The 23687-nt window shown below is 28.0% G+C and overlaps 1 protein-coding gene across 1 annotated transcript; it reads left to right on the forward strand.

Annotated features, from left to right (window-relative positions):
• Nucleotides 1-1702: 1702 nt before the first annotated feature.
• Nucleotides 1703-11056, forward strand: LOC129969662 (hsp70-binding protein 1-like). The gene is made up of 5 exons (XM_056084321.1): nt 1703-1797; nt 3262-3470; nt 5296-5517; nt 7734-7886; nt 10516-11056. Exons 2-5 carry the CDS (start codon nt 3263-3265, stop codon nt 10782-10784), a joined length of 852 nt encoding a protein of 283 aa, XP_055940296.1. The 5' UTR covers nt 1703-1797; nt 3262; the 3' UTR covers nt 10785-11056.
• Nucleotides 11057-23687: the final 12631 nt, after the last annotated feature.

Below are 23687 nucleotides of genomic sequence, written 5' to 3' on the forward strand. Positions count from 1 at the left end.
ATAGAGCTATAGTTAATATAGAGTTAAAAAAAATATTGATTTTTTTGAGCATTCACATTAATGCATATTAATGTAAATGTACAATTAAACTAACAATGAAATTTTGATGCTTACAATGAAGATTACTGACAGTTGTTTTGCTATTTTGAAAAATTTAGAAAATATCTAGCTCATTTTAAAGCAAAAATTTAAGTTTGTACGTGGAATTTATCTATAGTTGGCAACTATTTAAGAGAATATATCAGTTGATTAGTATACATGGATTTTTCTTTGCACAAAGGTACATTTATACTAGCTTTGTATTTGTCTAAATGTAAAATGGAATTTGTGACTCCTGAAGTTTCAAAATAGATTGAAAAACATCAAAGATAAGATATTAAATTTTTGTTCATTTTGATTTCAATATTTATAAAGGAAAAACAAGTTATGTGCAGTTGCAATATAAATAAATTTATCTCTGTAAAACTATTATATTATCAGCATTGTATTGCGTGAAAGTAAGGAAATTTATATAGCAAATCAATTTTTCAAAATCAAAATTATAATCAAGACGATTAAAATATCATTTAGCTAACGCTATTTTAAATTTTTCTTCAAAAAAAATACTAGGCTGTATGCGTTGCAGTGAAAATTTGTGTTTGGCAATTACAATTCTTATTCGGTATTATGAGGAATATATCTTGGAATAGAATATACATAAATTTTGGTTCAACAAAGTATTCTTTTTCAAACTTTTCAACTTATTTAAAATGATATAATAATGAATCTTTTACAGTTTACAGACGTCTCTCACTTGTGATTGTAGATATTACAGTTAAAAACTACGAGCATAGAAACATGCAGATATAAATTTCCAATCTTAGAAGAAAATTAATGTGAAAACCAACTGAAATTGTCTTGCAGAAACTTTCTTTCATATTTCCTGATAAAACGTTAGCTTTCTCTCCGTCGCAACCAAAGAAGTGTGAATCTTGGTCAAGACCATAAACTCCATAAGTGCTCAAATTTTTATTTTCTTAACCCAAATATGAGAATTGTGTGTTTCGTAATATAGAAAAGAAAACTGGTGTTGTATATTATTAAACGCATATTATTGTTGGACAGTGACTATAAAACAAACTATTAGTGTGCGATTTTTGGCGATTAATAGCCGAAATATGGGCAGAAACTAAAACTAAATGTGTAGTTTGAACCTTCATGTACCAATCAAATAAAATGAAAAAAATCATATGCCAAATTCATTAGTTAAGTCATTGCGTATTTGAGTTATCGCGTTTACAAGCATGCAAAAGAATAGAATATATAGAATAAAACTAGAACTGACTATAGGAAATGGAAAGTGAAGAATGATCTTAAGATATTGTTAAGAAATATCTTTGTATCTGCCTAACTGCCTGTATTTTGTATCTGCCTAAATGCTAAACTATCTTGTTTAGCATTTAGCGAAAACTGAATTCTAGTTTTTCGAAAGTTCATGTTTATTCTAGAAATTTCTATGTGAAAGATAGAGAGCGACAATAATTAGAAATTCCTTTATAATGCGAAATATTTTATGCTTACAATTTCCGTAAACTTTAAATAGAGTATAAAATCTCTAAATTAATGCATAGTTTTTTTTAAGAGTAACAATGAATTGTATGATAAAAACACAAAAGAAATTAATTTAAGTTAAGAAGGCTGTATACAACTCAAAGAAGACATATTTTTTTATTATTATTGTTTTTGTTTATATTTGAAAATATTTCATTCTCTATTGCCAATTGTTTGTTTTTACTCAAGGGTTTTCTAAATTCTCAAGTAAGTTTACGTGTTGTTAAATTGCATGAAAATTCATTTTATAAATTGAAAGAGATTTATATATTATTCTTATTTCCGAAGCAGTTAATAGATAACGAAATAAATCTCAAAACTTACACTATTTGATCGGCGAATGCAAATATAATCTTTTGTCTTCTTAATGATAAGATGCTACAGTGTGATAATTTAACTCATTATTAAACAAAGTTCTGATGATACTTTTATTTATGTTAATTTTTCCTGTGATATCTATCACTCGTTCGAATTTCGAAGTGGAAATTCATACAAGGGGTAATCAGCTTGTCAAGGGAAATCGATTTTCTTGATGCAGTTTTACAAAACCTTCATTAATACATAATCAATAAGATTTTTTAAAAGTTCCAAACAATTAGAAACGGAAACTCAGATGATCGGAAATGAATAGTAAAATAAGATAAACTTTACCTTATTACATATGATCTGTATGGTAGTAAAGGAAGCAACATAGAAGTACATTTTCCATAATAATATAACTTGTTAGTAAATCTTAATGCATTTTAATTTATATAGTTTAAGTGAGGGAGAAAGCTGTATCTGCTATCTATTTCATATTACTTTATTAAATTATGTAAGTTACTGAATAGAATTTCTTGTTCTATTGAATACCTTCATATTATTTTATTTGTATTAAAACCTCAAAGGTAGTAAAAGGTACAATTAGTTAGAAATATTCCCAAAACGTACCTTCCTGCATCAGAATATCAGATGTCACAAATACTACTTTTTTGTGGAGATCATAGAAAATAAACTATGAGTCAAATGCAGCAACATTATGGCAAAAAAAAAAAAAAAAGTCTACTTAAGGATGTGAATTTGTGCAAAATTTTTACTGTTGCGACATTAATTCAAAATAATCAACTTAAGACAACATTTATGGGTGGCAAACACTGTAATTTATGGTAATTGAAAAGTACCAGCTAACTTTACATCTGTTGTATATTATTTTAAATTAGAAAAAAATTTAGGTTTGCAATATTGTAAATTAAAAAGATTGTTTACATGCAAACATTTCTTAATTAATTTTTTGAGTTGATGATGTGTGAATGTTTGGGATGGTAACAAGAGTGAGCGCTAATGATAAAAGATCCATATGGATAAACTTTGCAACTAGGAACATTCTTTGATTTGATCTATATAAAGTGATCAAATTTAGTAATTGAATTGGCCATTGTAGAAATACCATCTCTGCAATTATTGATTAATTTTAACTCTTTATTTATTTTTATTTATTGTTTTTTTTGTTTTTGTTTTTTTGTAAATCTTTAATTTCAAATGTTCATTAAATTAATTTTTAGTTTGGCTGTTTTATTTTTCCATAAAATGGATGGCTATATGATAAAATATAAATGTTGTTTGAAATTTATATAAATAAAGTTTTATTAAGTTCTTTTAGAATATTTTATTAATTTTTAATTTGTTATTTAGCATGAGTATGCAGGTTTGCTGCGTTGATCCTCAACCTCAGCCTGTTCTGCCTCCTTCGGATGTAGAGATGATGCGAGATGAATTGATAAAAATTGATAATTTTATGAAAGAAATCAAAGATGGTAAAGAGAGTCCAGCTATTTATGAAGGGCTTGAAGCAGCAGTAACAGCACTTAATGAAATAATTCTTTCTCTTGATAATTCAAATGGTACGTAAGAGTATCTTTTATGTAGTGTATTTAAATTTTTTTTCCACATATTATATTTTTATTATATGTATCTAACTAATGATTTATAACATCATTTATAACTAATGATGTATAATTATTTTTAATGTATCATCTATTGATATTTTTAAGTAATCAAGATTTATTAGTTATATTTTTGTGCAAATGTTATACTATATATATATATATATATATAATATTTTAAAATCAAATTTAAATAATTTAATTTCCTAGTTTTTATCTTAATTTAACCCATATTAATTTTGTTCAAAAATATTTCTTTTTTTTTCTTGATCTAATTTCTACTTTATATTTAACTAGCCGCCTTTGGCGACCAGCCGGTTCACCAGTATTACCGCTCGCTACAATTTTCAATTAAATATTTTAAGTAACTTGTCTCTTAATAGCTTCTCAAACAAAACATTTTTAATCTTTAAATTTTGATAGTCATACAAAACTTATACTGTTGTTTAGATCGTTTCGTTCAATTTACTATATATATTTTGCTAATTTGTTGTCATTTCCGGTAAAACTTCAACTTTAATTTAAAGTGGAAATGCTGAAATTGCAATTAATGTAAAGATATTTTTTAATGAAACCAAGCGTTTTATTTTATTTATCATTTTTGTTGTTATTTATTTATTATTATTATTATTGAATATGAGTACTGCAAACAGAATTGTTCGGTATTTAAGTCTTATGTGAACTACAAAATATTTTTCATAATTTATGTAATATCTCAAAGAATAATTCTTTTTTAGAAAAAAATAATATTTCATATTTGTTTCATTTCCTACAGACAAAAATCATATTTTTGCAGATTTCATTTCCAAAAAGATTTAATTTATTTTTAAATGGAGCTTTAATCGATGTGATGGCAACACTTTGAAAAAAGCTAATTTTTTCCCCATGAATGCGAAACGTGCTCGTGCAACTTAAATTTTATTTTTATTTTGTACGAAAAAAATTGTTGAAAAATATAGTTAAATTATTTATTTAAAAATTAATTAAAAATAGAAATTTAATTTTAAGGTTAAAACATTGGTATCATTTAAAAGATAAATTTTTGATCTTTAACTTGATGTAAAAATCTTTTTTGTGCGGTAATATTTTTGGAAGTTATAGCAGAAACACGCTAATATTTCGCTTATTTTTTAAATAAATAAAATTTTAATTAAAAATTCGAAAAAATAACCCCGACGTGCACATTCCCGCCCTCTAAGGTATACACGTGCCAAATTTCTTAGCTGTTGGTCGAACGGTCTGGCCTGTAGAGCGCCAACACACACATTCACACACACACACACATTGAGCTTTATTATAAGTATAGATTAATTTGACATGCACTCTATAAAAGTGGTGGTTTCAGCATTTTCTCTCACTGTGAGTGAAGGATAATAATCCTTAATGCTTACAACATATTTTTAACGATACCTAAGATTCCCTTTCCTAAATCCACACATGTCAAAAAAATTCCTATCAAAATCTCATAGTAAAATCACTGAAGGGAAAAATTTATATCTCTTTTTGTAATGAACATGATGTAGACTGACATATCTCTTACTGCTTTTTATCTGTATAAACTATGCCTCCTGTGGTGAAATAAATCAACATTTTAAAATTTCAATTTTCTTTATTTGGCCACGCAATTGCTGAAATATGTTTATATATATATATATTGCAAAAATTAGTATTTATTACAATCATTTAAGCTTATTTATTGTTCAGTACGTAAATGTATAAAAGGTATTCTTGATGTATTTTGTTTCTTCAAATTTATTTTATTAACTATTGTTTATTTGGATAGATTTCTTCAAAATTGGAGGATTCCATGTATTAATACCTTTGCTGTCTTGCTCCAATGAAGAAGTTGTTGCAACTACAGCTGAGCTTATTGCTGATTTATGCCAAAATAACACATACTGTCAAACCAAAGTGATAGAATTTAACATTCTTCCTGAATTAGTAAAGTTGCTTGCATATCCCCCAAATTCAAAAGTATGTTCTAAAGCTCTGTATGCTATATCATGTAAGTATTGTTGTCTCATTTTTATATATATATATATTCATTTTTGTTTTAAAAATATATATTTTAATTCTTAATCTATTCATAGCTTTGAAGGTATGCATTAAATCTCATAATTTATTCTAAAACAGCATTTTGTATTACTTATTATTGGATTGATCAATTAACTGTAGCACTTAAAATTCTTTTTTTTTTAATTTGGATATTTAATCTTATAAATTTATCAAACAAAGTTAATGTTTTATATAATTTCTTAACTGCACTGTATAGTCTTCTGTATTTCTCTATTAAATATTTGTGTTTAACTTTTTAAGTATTTTGAATCTTAATCCTATTATAAAAGGTCCTTTCATATAAATATCAGATGGATTCTGTTTTTATTAAAAATAGATAAATAACTAAATTGATCCCATTTTTAAGAAATTGACAATAAAAATATATTGCAAAGTTGTAAGAAGACAGTAAAAGATGTATTCTAAAAATATAAAGTAAGCTTTAGCTTTTTCATTATTATCTATACTTATAATAAAGCTCAATGTGTGTGTGTGTGTGTGTGTGTGTGTTGGCGCTCTACAGGCCAGACCGTTTGACATACAGCTACCAAATTTGGTACATGTATACCTTGGAGGTTGGGAATGTGCACCTGGGGTTTCTTTTTTCGAATTTTTAATTAGAATTTTAATTATTAATTAAAAACTAACTTTCCCGCCAAAAAAATCTTCCATTTTCCTCACCGCCAACTTTTCCGCCAAAAAAATCTTCCATTATCCTTAGCGCCTAACGAGAAAGGCTTCAGTTTTTTTTTCTCCCAACAGTAATGAGGCTAGGGTTAAAATTTTTCGGCGGATTATTTCAATCGGTTCTGTTTATTTTCTTAATGTTTGATGCATTTAAAATTAAACATTGTTAATGAATCAATCTTTCAGATTCATTCTGAAGTACTTTTGAATTAAAATAAAACAGAATAAAGGAAATTAAAAATTTCTAATCCGCATAGCGTTACCCCAACTGGCATAGAAAAAATCACGTATTTGCGTTACGTAACCGGCGAAGAAAATTCACGCATGCGCATTCTGTTCTGATTGTTGCCATGACAACGTTATCAATGTATGATTTAAATTATTTTTGGGTTAGTTGCATGCTTTTGTAAGTAAATTGTATTTATGTTAGTTATATATTTTTTGTATATGCTTATAGTTTTAAGTACGTCGTTTTTTAAGTAGTTTTTTTAAAACCTGTTTTCAACCGTTTATTTTAAACGATTCGTTTTATTTTCTTAGTGTTTGATGCATTTAAATTTAAACATTGTTAATTAATCGATCTGCTCATAATGAATCTAAGAAAATTTTGTCGACCAACTCTTGAGATATTACATAAATTAAAAAAGATATTCTTTAGTGCCCATAAAGTTTAAATGCTAAGTGACTCTATTTTCAGTAATCAGATTATAAAAAAATGCTTTGTTTCAGTAAAAAATATTATTATATTAATTGAAGATAAATTCTTTCCACTTTAATTTAAAGCATAAATTCTACGGGTGCTAACAGAAAATGAGAGAGATACATATTACGTTATGACTGAAGGCCTTTATAATATTATGAATGAATTATATGATAATCAAAATTTGAAGTTTTAAAATATTTTGATGAAGAAGCTATTAAAGTAGAAATTGCATAAAATATTTAATTATTAAAATTTTAACGAACATTAAGATTGGCGAACAGGCTGGTCGCCAAAGGCGGCTAGTTTTTAAATAAAATATTGTAATAGAAATTCTGTTTAAATAGCATTTTATCATATATAGTTGTGTTCATGTTCTTTTACAAAAGGTCGCAGATTTAAACACATGCAAGATTTAAATTTCTACTGTTTCCTAAATCATGAAATAACTAAATCGTAACCATTTATACTAAAAATTAAAGCTTTTTTTCTTTGTGTGTGGGGGGATATCTTGTTTTTTACTAGTTTTATGTTAAATAGATATAGTTTGTTGTGTTATGTTTAGATATAGTTTTCTATTAATTTCAGTTTATGTCTACCGTTTTTCTTTTGTTTAAATCTTTTAGTGTGAATATTTGTTTAGAATTAATACTATTTAAAATTGACAGTTGTTCAAGTAATTTTGCATTGAAATCTTGGATACAAATATATGTATAAGTTTATTTTACCAACAAATAACAAAAACATTTTGTTTATGAAACTTTCTGTTATGTTTATAGGCTTATGTCGAAATAATGATGACTCTATAAAACATTTAGAAGCTACAAACATAGTGGAGCTCCTAATAAAAATTCTACAGGAATCCGATGAAAAACTCAGAGCCAAAACAGCATTTTTCCTTTCTTGTTTATCAAATTATGATAATTTTAGAGGTGAGCAGCAAGATTTTAAACATTATTGTGTAATACTATTTCTTTTTTGTATCATTTTTAAATGAATAATCAAGTAATTTTTATTGTGAACAGTTTAGAAAAAATTATCAGTTTTTATTCAAAAATTATTGTAAGTAAAATAGATGAAAGTTTTTCTTTTATTATTATTGGAATTCAGATGCTCTGCAAATTTTGATTGTTATTGTAAATTTTTTTTAAAAATGCAGATTTGGAAACAGTGTATAATATAAATGCATGATAGATTATAATTTGATAATTTTCTTTCATTATTAAATTAAAGTTTTTCCTAAGTATATTTATATTTGCTTAGATTTTTATTGTGATGTGTATACTTTATATTCATTTCAGGTTTAAATACTTTGTAACGGAGTTATGAATGATTGTTTTATATAATAAATTATTCAAGAATATCCCCGTCCACCCAATTTAAATCCTTGTTTCTGCAGTTTATTTGCAGTTATTTTGATTTTCAACTCAATTCCCATTAAATTATACATTCCCATCTCAATTCCCATTAAATCATAGCAATACACTTACATTATACATTAAAAGCAATACACTTGATTTGCAGAAGGCTTTTTTGTGAAGTGAGACTTAGTGAATCTTAAAGTTTGTTTTTTTGTTGTTGGAAGTTTGCAATTTAACTACAATGAAAAAGTATAAGACTATTTTTATTATCAAAATAGAGATATTGCTTCTATTTCATTTCTATAACCCTATTTAGTAAAGGACTTGAAGAGAGGGAAAGTTTACTGAAATTCTGCCAATTTGAGGATATATATATATAATATTTCTTAAAATATACTGACTTCATGCAAGCAGATAGAGAATTCAAAGCCATGTAAATTAAGTACCTAAAATTTACAAAAGTGGAAACTAACAAAGTCTACAGAGGTTTTATAATAGAACAACAACTGGAGATGCCCTTTACAACAATAAGGAACATATGGGAAATTTTTGAAAATTAACTATGTTCATCAGTTATTTTTTAATGATGCAAAACCTCACTGTTCTTCACCCTTTGTTTTCTTTGCTTTGAAGAAAATGAAGGATATGTGTACTTGGAACATTCTATTGAAAGATTGCCTTGTTTTGTTTTGTTTTTTTAATTTTATCTTATTTTTAAAAATTTTGATTAAACAGCACTGTTAATGCAGACAAAAATAAAATATTAATTAATGTAAATTTACATGCATTTCATCAAAAGTTACTGCATTCTTTGAAAGTTATCTGCTTAGCTCATCCCCTCTTTCCGTTGATCTATACATATTTTGAAAAATCAACCATAATTAAATAAATTGTGTGTTCTATCATTGCAAAATTGTAATGTCAAAGTTTGGTTATTTGATTCCCTAACTATAATCATCACCAATATTTAAGCAATATGGTATTTATTCAAGTTGTAGTAATTCTCTGAAATTTTCTATGACTGTAGACAGCAGCATCTCAAATACCAAATAATATATGATGTATCACATCATTCTATTTGCCCATCTTTCACTATGTGACAAGAGCTCTTTAAATTGCTTAGTATATTAAAATAAATTGTTCAGTTTATATTGTAATACAAAATTACATTTTATATGAGACAATTTTATTGTTTTCTACAGTTCAATGTGCAATCCATGGAATCTAATTTTTAAAAGAGGTTGAACAAGCAATATATTGTAACTGAGTATTTGTAAATCTTTTCTCTCCTATAATTATCTTTCTTATTCTGGTTGCAGTTGTGTGTGGAGCGTTGACTTTCACTTGTCTGGTCACTTTTCAGAACAATTTTTTTGCTGCAATAATTTTCCTATGATGTGAAATGCATGTTCATCAATTGTTGCTTCCTCATTGATTGAAAATTTTCTTCTCTGATTTTAGTTATCCGCTCTCTCTCTATATAAATTCATGTTATCGTTAGCAAATTTCATCAAATTACAGATTTTATTGTTAATAATACTCTGTATAGTGAATGGATTTATCCCTTTCCAAAACTATTTTTGTTCATTTGTGTGTTAGAGATTCATTTTATAGTTAGTCTTTGTTATTTGGTATGTATGTGTTTTAATATTTTACCAATATTTAAAATTATTGTATCTTTACATAAGTTTTTGAACTTCAATCAATTATATTATGAATATGCAGTATCAAATTATGAATTAAGTAAATTTTTCCATAGCTGTCACATAGTACTACGTTAGATTTTTAAACCATACTTTATTACCATTTATAGGGTTGTTATTAAGTTGTATTTATTTATTTAATAATTATTATTGTTTATTTATTTGAATAAGAAAAGGAAAAATGATTCTAGATATGAGTAAATTATATAGTAATAGTTATTAATATTGCATAGAATTTGTTTTGGAAGCCGCCATGATTCAAATTAGAATTTGATAATAAATTACAGCATCTAAAATTTTAAATTAAAATTTAATTTGTAAAAAAATAAGAAAAAAATTGTGAAATCCTTTTATTAATTTTTGTTTGAGAAAAAAGTTTACAACTTTTTTTTATTTTTATTTTTGACCATACTTTATACATGTTTATTTTTTATAAGAATGTAGCTTTCTTATATTTTAAAGTCTTTGCTTAAAAATGTCAATTTAATTTTTTTCAGAGGCATTCTATACTGCAAATATGATTCCTACACTTATAAATTTGTTAGATAAAGAACAAGATTCCAGCACAGAACATTTGCTTAGTGCTTTAAGAGCTCAAGTGTACAAGCATGTACAGTCCAGAGTACAATGTGCAAGCAAAGATTACAATTTGAAAGAAATCCTTATCAATAGAAGGGATCTGTATGGCTCAAAAGGTGAATATGAAGAAGCAAAAGAACATTGTGATAAAATCCTTGCACTTTGTTTCCCTGAAGACAAGAGTTAACAAGAAACAATTGATTTAAATTATGTGTATTATGCTAATTTCCTTTGCACTAAAATTTTATTATTTGATTTCATAAGATTTGTATCATTCTTGTGTCATAAATTATTATCATTGTGATGAATATCTTTTGGATACTGATACTGTTTTTGCTGGTATAATGCCAACATCTCGGGGAAAAAAGTACAGGAAGAATTAATTATTAGACGTTTTTAAGTTATTGATTGTTTAATAAGTTGTAATACTGCACATTTCATTCGCTGAAATAAAATATGTATGCGCTAAACTGTGAATACTTGTGATTTGTGTCTGCATAATGCAGTTTTGGGTATTTCTTCATACTTTTGATTTCCTAAATGCAGGCTTTGGAATTAATAAATTTTTATGTCATTCAGGTAGAATGCTGTTACAATATGATGCAGATGTTTTATTTTTTTATTTTCCTGTTATTAATGGGAGTTCCAAGTCAAATTTGGCAGATTTTTTAGAGAATCTATGAATATCTATGCGCCAAATGGCATGCATTTCAAATTTTAATTTGTTCCACAACCCTAGGAAAGCAATATTCACTCCCATTGGTAGGCAAGACCATGCATCAATTATGCACGATAACAATTACTATCAAGAATTTCAAATAATAACATTTATCATCCTTTAAGGAAAGTATCATGTTTTATATATAATTTACAAAAAACACAAAAGAAAAGAAAGTTTTCATATTCATTCATGCCATTTTTTTTACTATAGATAATCAAGCTTTTAATTTTATTTAAAGCTTATTCTCTCAACTAATTTACCTTTATATTTATGGCAGTATTTTTTTTAAATGAAGATAAAATTTTAAAGAAAATTAAAAGGTTATTTTGATAGTGCACATGATTTATAGAGGATAATAGTGAATCTGCATATTTATCATAAGTATTTTTTATTTACATTTTTACATAAATTTATTATGTTAGATGCATTTTTTAACAATTGATGTATTTTTAAAAATAATTATAGCTTTTGTATAATAGTAAAAGTGAAATTAGAAGAATTATTAGAAATAAATATTAAGTTTACAGCCAAAGAATCAAAAAGAAAGATAAAATGAATCCGGCCTGAAGACTTTCTCAAGGGTCACCCTCATGCAAGGATTCAAACCGGAGATTTTTTTCTGTGAGGGGTCTGATTTTCGTCCAACAAACTGACCCCTCGTGACCCGAAAATCCCAGAAAATTGAGGTTTTCGAGATAAAATTAGTATCACAAGATTAAAAATGAGAAATGTATTTATATTTGATTACTCGTTTTTTGAACTATTGACTATCATGGGGACAAGTTCCACATTCTGTCACTTTTTTCTGCAATCTTTTAAACATTCTTGTAATATGTCGTAGCATATATTGACAATATCTTGAATGTCCTGCAATTCAATTCATTTTTGGTAATTTAATGCTTTGAAGAAAGAATATTGCAGTTGTAAATTCTTGAATTATTTTATCTGATTGTATTTCTAAAGTTTTCTTATTTATTTCTTTTTTAAAAAAATATTTATAAATATTATCTTTTGCTTAAAGCTTACCTTATTACTTATTATCTTCAAGTTGGAATGAATATCTTATAAAAAGAGATATTTGAATGTCTTCTTGTGTCTGAGATTTCAAACAATTAGTTACTGTTCGAATTAAACTAAGCTTGAATAACGAGAGAAGGGTTGATATCTAGAGAGATTTATTTTTGATGATAGCTGAAACTCCTTTCAAAGTATAAATAATAAATTTTTAGCTACTTAATTTGACTAAACTTATTTACCAGTCAATATAATCAGTTATGAATGTCCATTTCTTGATAAATGAATGCTCTTATTAAGAGGAATTATTTGTTTTCCTCATCCTCATAATAAGAGCAATGTGTAGCTTACATTATATATTGAGATATGATTGGATTGAATGTAACTGTAAAACTTTTAAAAACATAGTTAATTTAAATAATTATTATTGTAAACTATGTGTGTTTTTAAATAAGTTATATACTAATAAACTTTCACTTCATATAATACTAGCCGCCTTTGGCGACCAGCCGGTTCGCCAATCTTAATGTTCGCTAAAATTTTAATAATTAAATATTTTATGCAATTTCTACTTTAATAGCTTCTTCATCAAAATATTTTAAAACTTCAAATTTTGATTATCATATAATTCATTCATAATATTATAAAGGCCTTCAGTCATAACGTAATATGTATCTCTCTCATTTTCTGTTAGCACCCGCAGAATTTATGCTTTAAATTAAAGTGGAAAGAATTTATCTTCAATTAATATAATATTTTTTACTGAAACAAAGCATTTTTTTATAATCTGATTACTGAAAATAGAGTCATTCAGCGTTTAAACTTTATGGACACTAAAGAATATCTTTTTAAATTTATGTAATATCTCAAGAGTTGGTCAACAAAATTTTCTTAGATTCATTATGAGCAGATCGATTAATTAACAATGTTTAAATTTAAATGCATCAAACACTAAGAAAATAAAACGAATCGTTTAAAATAAACGGTTGAAAACGGTAGAATTTATGCTTTAAATTAAAGTGGAAAGAATTTTTCTTCAATTAATATAATAATATTTTTTACTGAAACAAAGCATTTTTTTATAATCTGATTACTGAAAATAGAGTCACTCAGCGTTTAAACTTTTTGGGCACTAAAGAATATCTTTTCAAATTTATGTAATATCTCAAAAGTTGGTCAACAAAATTTTCTTAGATTCATTATGAGCAGATCGATTAATTAACAATGTTTAAATTTAAATGCATCAAACACTAAGAAAATAAAACGAATCGTTTAAAGTAAACGGTTGAAAACAGGTTTTAAAAAAACTACTTAAAAAACGATGTACTTAAAACTATAAGCATATACAAAAAATATATAACTAACATAAATACAATTTACTTACAAAAGCATACAACTAACCCAAAAATAATTTAAATCATCCATTGATAACGTTGTCATGGCAACAATCAGAACAGAATGCGCATGCGTGAATTTTCTTCGCCGGTTACGTAACGCAAATACGTGATTTTTTCTACGCCAGTTGGGGTAACGCTATGCGGATTATAAATTTTTAATTTCCTTGATTCTGTTTTATTTTAATTCAAAAGTATTTCAGAATGAATCTGAAAGATTGATTCATTAACAATGTTTAATTTTAAATGCATCAAACATTAAGAAAATAAACAGAACCGATTGAAATAATCCGCCGAAAAATTTTAACCCTAGCCTCATTACTGTTGGGAGAAAAAAAAGCTGAAGCCTTTCTCGTTTGGCGCTGGGGATAATGGAAGATTTTTTTGGCGGAAAAGTTGGCGGTGGGGAAAATGGAAGATTTTTTTGGCGGGAAAGTTAGTTTTTAATTAATAATTAAAATTCGAATTAAAAATTCGAAAAAAGAAACCCCAGGTGCACATTCCCAACCTCCAAAGTATACATGTACCAAATTTGGTAGCTGTATGTCAAACGGTCTGGCCTGTAGAGCGCCAACACACACACACACACACACACACACATTGAGCTTTATTATAAGTATAGATTAATATTCTTAAACTAAATGCTTTAAATTTATTATTTATATCACAAAATTTAGGTAAGTTAGTGTTTTATATCTTTCATATTTCATATACATAAATATAAATACTGCTATTGCATCCTTTGTGTAGGTAATATTCATAGATTCAAGCAAAACAATGAGATCAAGAGAAAACTTACAAAATGTATTCTTATTATCTTCATCTTGTACTATTGTTTTAAAAATTTGTTTGTTTATTGATGATTGGTAGTAATAGAAACTAATAAGTTACAGGAGGCCAAATGAAAGGAATAAAATCTAATGAAACTGCTATCCTGATGCTAAAGGATGAGTCTCCAAGTAACATATTACATCCAAAGTTCAGATGCATATGAAGAGCACATAACAAATTACGTGTGCTTATTTCGAGGAATTTATGCCAAGTATAATATGAAGTATAATATGAAAAATTTATCCATTAGATGTGCATTTCGGTATGTATACAACAATGAATATACAACATTGATTTTTTTAAAAATATCACAGATAGTGATACTCACTCTTTACACTAATCTAAAATTTTACATTTAAAAAAATCAGCACAGTTGATTTTAATTTAACAATATGCTTTGATGAGAAATGTTAAATTTGAATGAAATTATGCATTTTCATTTCATACATGCCAAAGCGAGCCTTTCTATTAGCCCATAGGCAATGCAAATCTGTTTTTCCATTCCAAAACTGTAAAACCAAATATTTTTATGAATTTTAATTTTACCTTTATATAAGCAGTTTTTAATAGCAGATTTTTGCAAAACTCTTATTTGCAAATCACTTTCCTAAAAGCTGGTTTTGTTTAATAATAATAATAATAAATGCAAAACTAAAATTTAAAAATAATTCTAGACAAAGTAATAAAAAAAGCAATAAAATTGTACTTAATGCAATATAAATGATATTTTATAATAGGATCAGACATTTTTCTAAATTATTTAGCATCACATTATTTTTAGATTTTTAAAATTACTTAACATAAAACTTACTAGAGTAATTAATTAGAAATTTATTGAATATAATTCCAAAATTAATTTATATGATGTTTGATTGAAATTTGAATAATTTTGATTACATATCTCATATAATTTAGATGAAAGCACAAAATTAAATAATTTTCAAGATACCATAAAAGGTTTTGAAAGCTTGGGGACTCCCTAAAATTTGGATGCTCATAAGTAATTAGTAGCTTTATGAATTAAATAATCTGCCCAAATGTGCTATTCTTGTTTAATTATTTTTAATCTTTTCTGCAACTTATAAGGGAGGGGGGGGGGAATTGAAGTAGTGTGAAATCTGTGTATGGCAAATAGGCTATGATGGCTCATCCATCAAAGTTATAGAGCTGCAGCATCCTGGAACTGATTTTTTTCACTTTATGAGGAATGCACTTAAATTTACTTCGTCACTCTGAGAATCCAATGATCAATGAAAACAATATTTTTTTTCTATTTTTAAAGAATTAAAAAAAGTATTTTAGATCTATTTTACAAAATATATGTTATTGTTGAAGTGTAACTCAAATAATTTTCATTGATGCTAGTAATATTTCATCCTGGCGGGTCCCCCCCCCCCCTTCTTTTTTATTGTGGATGATCAAGGGAAGAAAATTCTGCTTATTTTATCATGTTGAATTCATTTCAATTTAAGTCATGCATTTATCAAAATTTTGGAATTTGCAATTAATATTTAACTTTGGAATTGAGCAATAGTAAAAAACTTTTAAAGTGCGAACATTTTTAAACACTGCTGCATTTTCAGGTAATTGGTCATTTTCGTTTTCTATGATTGATATACAAAGACATAAACAGAAAATTAGAGAAAATCATAGCACAATGAACAGAATGAAGCTAATATTCTAAAATAGTAGGGTCATATGCCCATCGAAATTTGAAGTTTAATAATATTTTGCTTAGGGAGCCATTAAAAACAAGTTACAAAAAACATTTAATTGAAATTTTTTAGCAACCATTCATCCGGGCTAGCCAAAAGCGACTAATAGTATTTATGAAAAACAATAACATTTTTGGTAGTTTTATATTTAGTTGTTATTTTTTTTCTTAATTTATTATCACTAATTATGTTTCTAAAAAGTTGTACATAGAGTTGTGAAGGTAATTTGCATAAAAAGGACACAAATAATTTTTAAAACTGTTTTTTTTTAAATTTATTTTTGTACTTGTTATTATATATGCGTTTTCAAAAATATGATAATCTATACTCTTAGTGTGTGTGTGTGTGTGTATTTGCGCTCTGCAGGCAAGCTGTCTGACTTACAGCTACCAAATTTGAAATATGTATACCTGGACTTTAGAGGGTGGGAAAGTTCATCTCGGAGCGGTTTTTAAACATTTTTAATTAGTTAAAAAACAAGTTATATTCTGATGTTTTTTCCCTATAACTTCCGAAAATATTTCCGAGCAAAAAAGATTTTTGCTCCGTTTTAAAGTTAAAAAATTTTGTTCCTGTGATTTTTTTTTTTTTTTTTTTTTGGTCTACATTTAATTTTTGTTGTAAAAGAAACCTAAACCATTTTCATTATTTCATCAAATATTTTATCGCAGGATTTTCTCCTGTTGTTGAAATCTAAAGAAGAAAGATTCTGTTTTACATAAGTTTGTTTACTAGTTAACAAAACAAATAAATAAGCGAAGTTACAATATCGTGAAATTTAGAAGATAGGTGAGCGGGATATTTACATTTATAACAGTACTATGATATTATCGGATTGTTACCATTTAAAAGGTTCATGTACACGGTAAAAAGGACTTAATTAAGGCTATTAAAAATATCTGGTTTAATATCAGACAATTTGACGGAATTGTAAGTTATAAAAAATGACTTATCTATACAGTCAAATCTCGCTTAACGAGCAAAACAAAATATAAGAAAGCGACTCGCTTGAGGAGCAGTGTTTCGCAGAACGAGTGATGAGGAGGTGCCTGTGACGTCACTTACTGTATTGGCTTGTATCGGGCTTTGTTAAACGCTTGTTTGAAGAGAACCCTTACATTTATTTATAAAGGAGAATTTTGACCGAATAGCGTTGTCGAACGCGACTCTGAGGGATTTGAACAAGTCCTGTTTAGAATTAATCAGCGAGATTTCGTCTCTGAATTAGATTATGGGGCTAGAGCAATCGATGACCTGGTGGAGAAACATAACTCTCGAAGAACTTACGGAGCTGTATTCTGTGGCACAGCAAAAAACTACAGAAGAGGCGAGGAATAAATTATAGAAGCAACAGAGCAACATTCTTCTAATGAAATAAGAGAGAAAGTATGGGAGATTATTGCTGTGTAGTTTTAATGTAGTATTAATATATGTGTAATTTAAGACTTAAAAAAATTAAGTTACAATATCACGAAATTTGGAAGATAAATGATGTCATGGAACTGATCTCCATTAGAAAGGTTCATGTACAGAATAAACAGAGCATAATGTAAGGGACAATTAAAATAACATTGTTTTAAAGTCTGATAATTTGGCAGAATCATGGACACGAAATTATATACACGATTTATAGAAAATTAACCAATATTCCCATCGAACCATTTAGTTGACAAAGGTGAATAATTTTTAAATAAGGAGAAAGGTCCACTTTATTGCGACTAAAATAGAATGAGTTATGAAAATTTGAATAATTGTACCTTATAAAACCACGCGATTTTAGACCACTTCATTGATTATGAAAGACGATGTACCCCCAGAGTTTCCCAAAACATGATTGGCTAAGATTCTGAAAATGTCAGTTAAAAATTTTTAAGTATATTTATTGATCGAAGCAAAATAAATATCATTTTTACGTCTTTAAATTCTTTTGAAAATAAAAATCCCTTTAAAAATAAATTTTATGAAGAATCAGACAAATTTTTATTAAACAATTGTTTGAGATATTTTATAAACAATTAAAATTATTTTGTAGTGCACATAAAACTTCAATGCTGAGTGAAATAAAATGTGAAAATGCAATGTGAAAATAAAATTATTTTCTGTGCTTATCTTTGAAAAAAAAAGCATTTCTTTTTTTTTTTTCAGCAAAAAATGGTTTTGTATTATTTGAAATTTAATTACTTCTGCTTTGATTTCAATTTCAAATTTTACGGGAACTGACAGAAAATTAGAGAAATGTATAGTAGAATGAACAGAACGGTTTAAGACTTCTATAATAGTACGAGTTATATAATTATGAAAATTTGAAACTTAAAGACCAAGATATATAAAATATTTAAGTGGAAATTTTAGCAAGAAATAATCCCAGCGAGTTAGCTGATCGCCAAAGACGGCTAGTCTGAAATAAATATATATCCAATATTCCCGGCGAACTCGTTGGTCGCCTGAGGCGACTATTATTAAATAAAAACGGAAATTGCGTATGTGGAAATTGATATTGACGCATAAGAGTTTAAAATGTTCCATTTCAATTTAATTTCTTATCACGAATAATTGTTTTTTCTTACGAATCATAATGAAAAAACTAATTGGAAAATAATATATTTTACAAAAACAACAACAAAAAAAATTTAGCACAATCTTTGTTTATCACATATCAATCGAAAAATCATTACGAAAAGGGTATTTATAAATGAATAATACCACGCACGTGTCATCAAAATGCGAAATACTTTCGATATTCCCTTGATGTTAATGTTTCATCATTGATCAGTGCTTAATGGAGCAATTTAGTTGAGTGATGAATTTTCTGTAACCTTTATAACTGATTGCAGTTATGCAAAAAGTCAGTGCATCGAGATATTATTGTTTTCCGAAAGGCAAAATATCTGTTGCTGCTTTTATCTTTCATTATTGCATTGCTAACAGTCAATTGTGGGATTAATTGAAGCTGATTCGATTTTTAACGACATAGTATATGCATTTTAGCAACATCGTCCTTTGGATTTTAATTTTAAAAAAACACAAAGAAGGAGTATTATTTATAAAAAAAGTGAATAAATACAGAAGTCTTTAAATTTTAATGCAATGAAAATAAAACATTCAACATCTGCTTTTATCTAAATAATAACTTCTAACACATGAATACCAATTTAAAAGAAGAATTTTTGTTAAAAGATAAAATTTAATTAGACTAACATTTTTCCCAGTGTAAATGTTTGAAAATACTAACTAAGCAATACATAATTTCCGATGTTGAGCTGTGTTGTTACAATAATTTTGTATTTATTTTTAATACCGACAATTACAATTTATTTTTGTTTCTCCTATGTCTAAATATCTTGACATGATATATTTATAGCCTGGCATGCTATCTGAATTGCATCATGCAACACGCGTGATAAAAAGAAGCTCTCGAAAATGTTCTGTGAGGTAGACCTTTGGACATTGAAGTTACCACATTTGGCACGCGGTTACTTATTGACTAGTAAGTGTTCGATAAAGAAAGATGTTTCAAAAAATTTTATTGGAATTGTATCAAAATTTTTATGTTCTTCTTCAATAACTTCGAAGCATATTATAATACAAAAATAATTTTTTACACCACTTAAAAATTTTAAAAAATACGTTTTTCAGTGATATCAATTTTCTTTCTGTTCGTTTTTTTCTCTGATTTTAATAAGTTTTTAAAAATATTTTATCACAGTATTTTTCGTTGTTTTAGTCATTAGATTTGTATTCGCATATATTGCGGTAACGAAAAAAAATTTTTTTTTAATAAAATAAATATAAATGAATCAAATTTTGAACATTAATATTTAATTAGAGTTCCAAATCTCCTTTGTTTATTTATTATGAGCTTGATAATATAGGAAATAATTAAAGCTAAATTTAGTTATTCTATACCAGTTTCTGGCAACTCAATACGGTGTTACTGGCTTTTAGTTTAGTTATATTATCGTCCCGTTTGAAGCAACACTAAGGCTATTTTGGGACGGACCTCGTAATTTTGAACCACGGTCAGATGACGAGGACGACACCTGAGCTGGCACCCCCTCTCCACACCACACCAGTGGGAGAACGTTTGGTCATAACGGATTTAAGGGGCAACAGACCCCCTTACACGACGGTTCTTTGGTGGAATCGGGTCTCGAACCTGAAACCCTCCGGTTCCGAAGCCGAGACCTTACCACCAGGGCACCGCGGCCCCACGGTGTTATTGGCATATCCTCGGTTGACTTATCTTAGGGACGTTATTGCATTTCAATACTAAACTATACTCAGTGGCACGCTAGCCTTAGGGGGACCAAGGCCTACAGTGCCCATATCTGCTTTCTTGCCCGACGGCCCTGGGGTGCGAGGATATGCCCCGGTTAGGTGGTTAGCCTAAAGTGGAACCCCCAGTGTTTAGTTCCCAAGAATGCTTGGTCCTCAGTTATAAACCCACTGACGCAATGAAAGGCTGAGTCGACCTTGCCCAACCCGAGGACCGAACCTGTGCGTTGGGACCGGGAACTATACGCGCTATCACTACTCCACTAAGCTTTGCATTTCGATACTATTTTGACAATTAATCCGAAACAATCAAAATGGCATTTGGTTCCTAACCGTATAAGATAAATTAGAGAATTGCTATACACATCAGTACAATTTTCAGCAGTGAATTTGAAAATCCATAATCTGATAGTTAGTTCCTGATTGTATAACAAAATTCAATTAGTAACCTAAAAAAAAACCACTTTTCTATTCTGACAATACATCTTCCTTTATTCTTCTAAAATATATATATATGGCAATTTAGTATTATTTCATTAGGAAAAAAATCTTAATCCAATAAGCAAAAAAAATCAATAATTTTAGTCTTGATCGCAACTTTAGTATGTCCTTCCGTGACAAAATTCAATCTAGCGTTTTCTAAGAACGGACAGCTTTTTGATCATGTTCTGGAAAAAGAACATAAAATTAGTACTTTGGTCGCTATGATTCATATTCTAGAAGAAAAAAAAATATTCTCTCTCTATTTAGATTCCAGTTGGCTATTCTTTAGTAAAGAAAGAAATAATTCCTTGATAAAAAAAAAAATAAGAGTCATTTTAAAGAAATCCAATAAAAATAGGTATTAAATGTTCATTGCAAGACATCGATTATTCAAATCTCTTGCATTTACAATTTGTATGTAATAAAAGACACGATTTGATCTGATCTTGTAAAATTTTTTGAAATCTTTCATATATAAAGCATTACGCAACTGATAAAAGAAAATAATATAATTCGAACAATCTTTTTAGTTAAGTATTTTTATAATGCCTTAATTTAGATTTCTTAGTAAATGAACCATAATATTAATATTCTTGTTGAATGAGCACTGTAATTTAACTTAAAAATAGAAAAAAAAATCATATTAAAAATTAGCGATTGATCATAAAGTAAAAAAACATATTTGGAGTTTTCAGAACCACAATGAAATGTATTTAAACACTTCAAAGATGTTAAATCACTTTTCGAAACCACTGAGAATGGTCTCCTCAAAACTTTATCGCTTACTCTCTTATAAAAGTGTTGCCCCATGCAAAAAATTATTGACCTTGAGTAAGACAAAGAACGCTGTGCATAACATTGACGTACAATAGCATCTTTACTGAATCTATCTTGTTATCCGTGGCTAGTTTTTTTAGTGATTAATCCCTGTATGTGATTAATAGTATCCGAAATTCGAATTTGAGCTATAAATGCTTTTTTCCGATCCAAATGAAGTCAAAGTTTGACACAAAACTATAACTTTAGTCACAAAATCATTCACCAAATTTGATATATTTAAGTCATTGCGTTATTGCGTTCACATGCTTTGGAAAATACAAACCGACAGACGGTCAACCCCTTGTTAGATTTGGCTCAAATATTTATGCTGTCTGCACTGTAAATGTTAAATCTGTGAATCGAATTTTATCCATTTAGCTCTTTTTGTTTTATAGTTATCATGCTTCAAGCAGCCGGACAGAGAGACTCCCTCTGAATAGATTTTTTTCGAAATTTGATAGAAATCTAGAAATTTTGTGTAAAGACTGTATACAAAATTTCATCCGTTTAGCTCAAATCGTTTTTGAAGTATTTTTGCTACCGACAGATAGACATTTTTCAAAAATATGTCTTTCGAACTCAGGGAGGTCTAAAACGTGCAGATTCCTAAAAAATCTAGTGTTCGCATTTTTTGAGGATAACAATACTTTTGTAGCGGATTGGAATGATAGGATAGAACCTGGGACCTTGTGGTTCGTAGCCGAGTAACAAGACCACAAGACAAAAGCAATTGCTCGTGTTTCGTAGCTGTTATCTGATTTATAAGCGTTTCACCACAGTACTCTCTCTCTCCAGTGGCGCGAACGTTATGGCTGTTGAATGCTGATGTATTAGCTGTTGAGTTTAATGCGCCTATACCCATTTGAGCAACGCCAAGCGTTATGGCGAGCGTGTGTGGGTGAGTGGTTGCTATTGCGTCAAGTGAGTGTGACGACTTTTGGGTTGCTGCGCCAAGTTAATCTGACGACTTTGGGTTGCTGTGGGTAGATGGCGCCACAACAGTTGTTCGAAGGTTGAAGGTTCATCGTCCGAGGTCACCAATGTAGCGGGATTGCGATGGGCGAGGATAGAGCCTGGAATCTTGTGGTTCGTAGCCGAGTAACAAGACCACAAGACAAAAGCAATTGCTCGTGTTTCGTAGCTGTTATCTGGCTTATAAGCTTTTTACCACTCTTTGTATACTAGAAAATAAAAATCCTTCAATATGATTTTTTTTTTTTTTTTTTTGGAGAATGTCATATTTTATTTTCTCAAAATCCATTTAATTTTAAAATAAGCTTTTACTATTTTAATTTTTGAAATTCACTTTGTCGAAACAGAGTAAAAAACATGCTTGCAAAATTATTTAGACACTTTTAGAAAACTTATAAACATGCATTTATTTGAAAGTGGCTTATCCATCATGCTAAAATAAAAGCATTCAGAAATAAAGGCTCAAGCTTTGACAACTATTCATGATTAATTATAAATTATTGTCGATAGTGGATTGCAACAAATTTCCATTAAAGTTCCGCATACACATTTTTAACAGCTGCTTTGATAATCTTTTACTGCCATTATTCCTTCAATATCAGCCAATATGTGAACACCATTACCTGGCCTCTCAGGTCTCCAGACATAAAACCTTAATGATTTTAGTATAAAGGGCTTCATTAAACGGTCGTGTTCAAGAAAAAAAATCGAAAATTGAATGAATAGAAGTTAGTAAATAAACTACAGGAATTTTTTTTAGGTTCATCAACTAATTCAATTCGTATAAAAATTATTTGCTAGTTTCCGTTATTCCCAGACAAATTCAAAACAACTTTCAAACACAAGAAAATACATAGAAGGGAGAA

The sequence above is a fragment of the Argiope bruennichi genome, chromosome 1 (genome assembly GCF_947563725.1).
Source record: "Argiope bruennichi chromosome 1, qqArgBrue1.1, whole genome shotgun sequence".
NCBI lineage: Eukaryota > Metazoa > Arthropoda > Arachnida > Araneae > Araneidae > Argiope > Argiope bruennichi.

Bases quoted from the DNA above. Each gene is read 5' to 3' on its own strand.
- LOC129969662 (XM_056084321.1), top strand. From the start codon at position 3,263: ATGAGTATGCAGGTTTGCTGCGTTGATCCTCAACCTCAGCCTGTTCTG. The intron at 3,471-5,295 runs GTACGTAAGAGT...TTATTTGGATAG, and splicing joins TTCTCTTGATAATTCAAATG to ATTTCTTCAAAATTGGAGGA. The intron at 5,518-7,733 runs GTAAGTATTGTT...TTATGTTTATAG, and splicing joins AGCTCTGTATGCTATATCAT to GCTTATGTCGAAATAATGAT.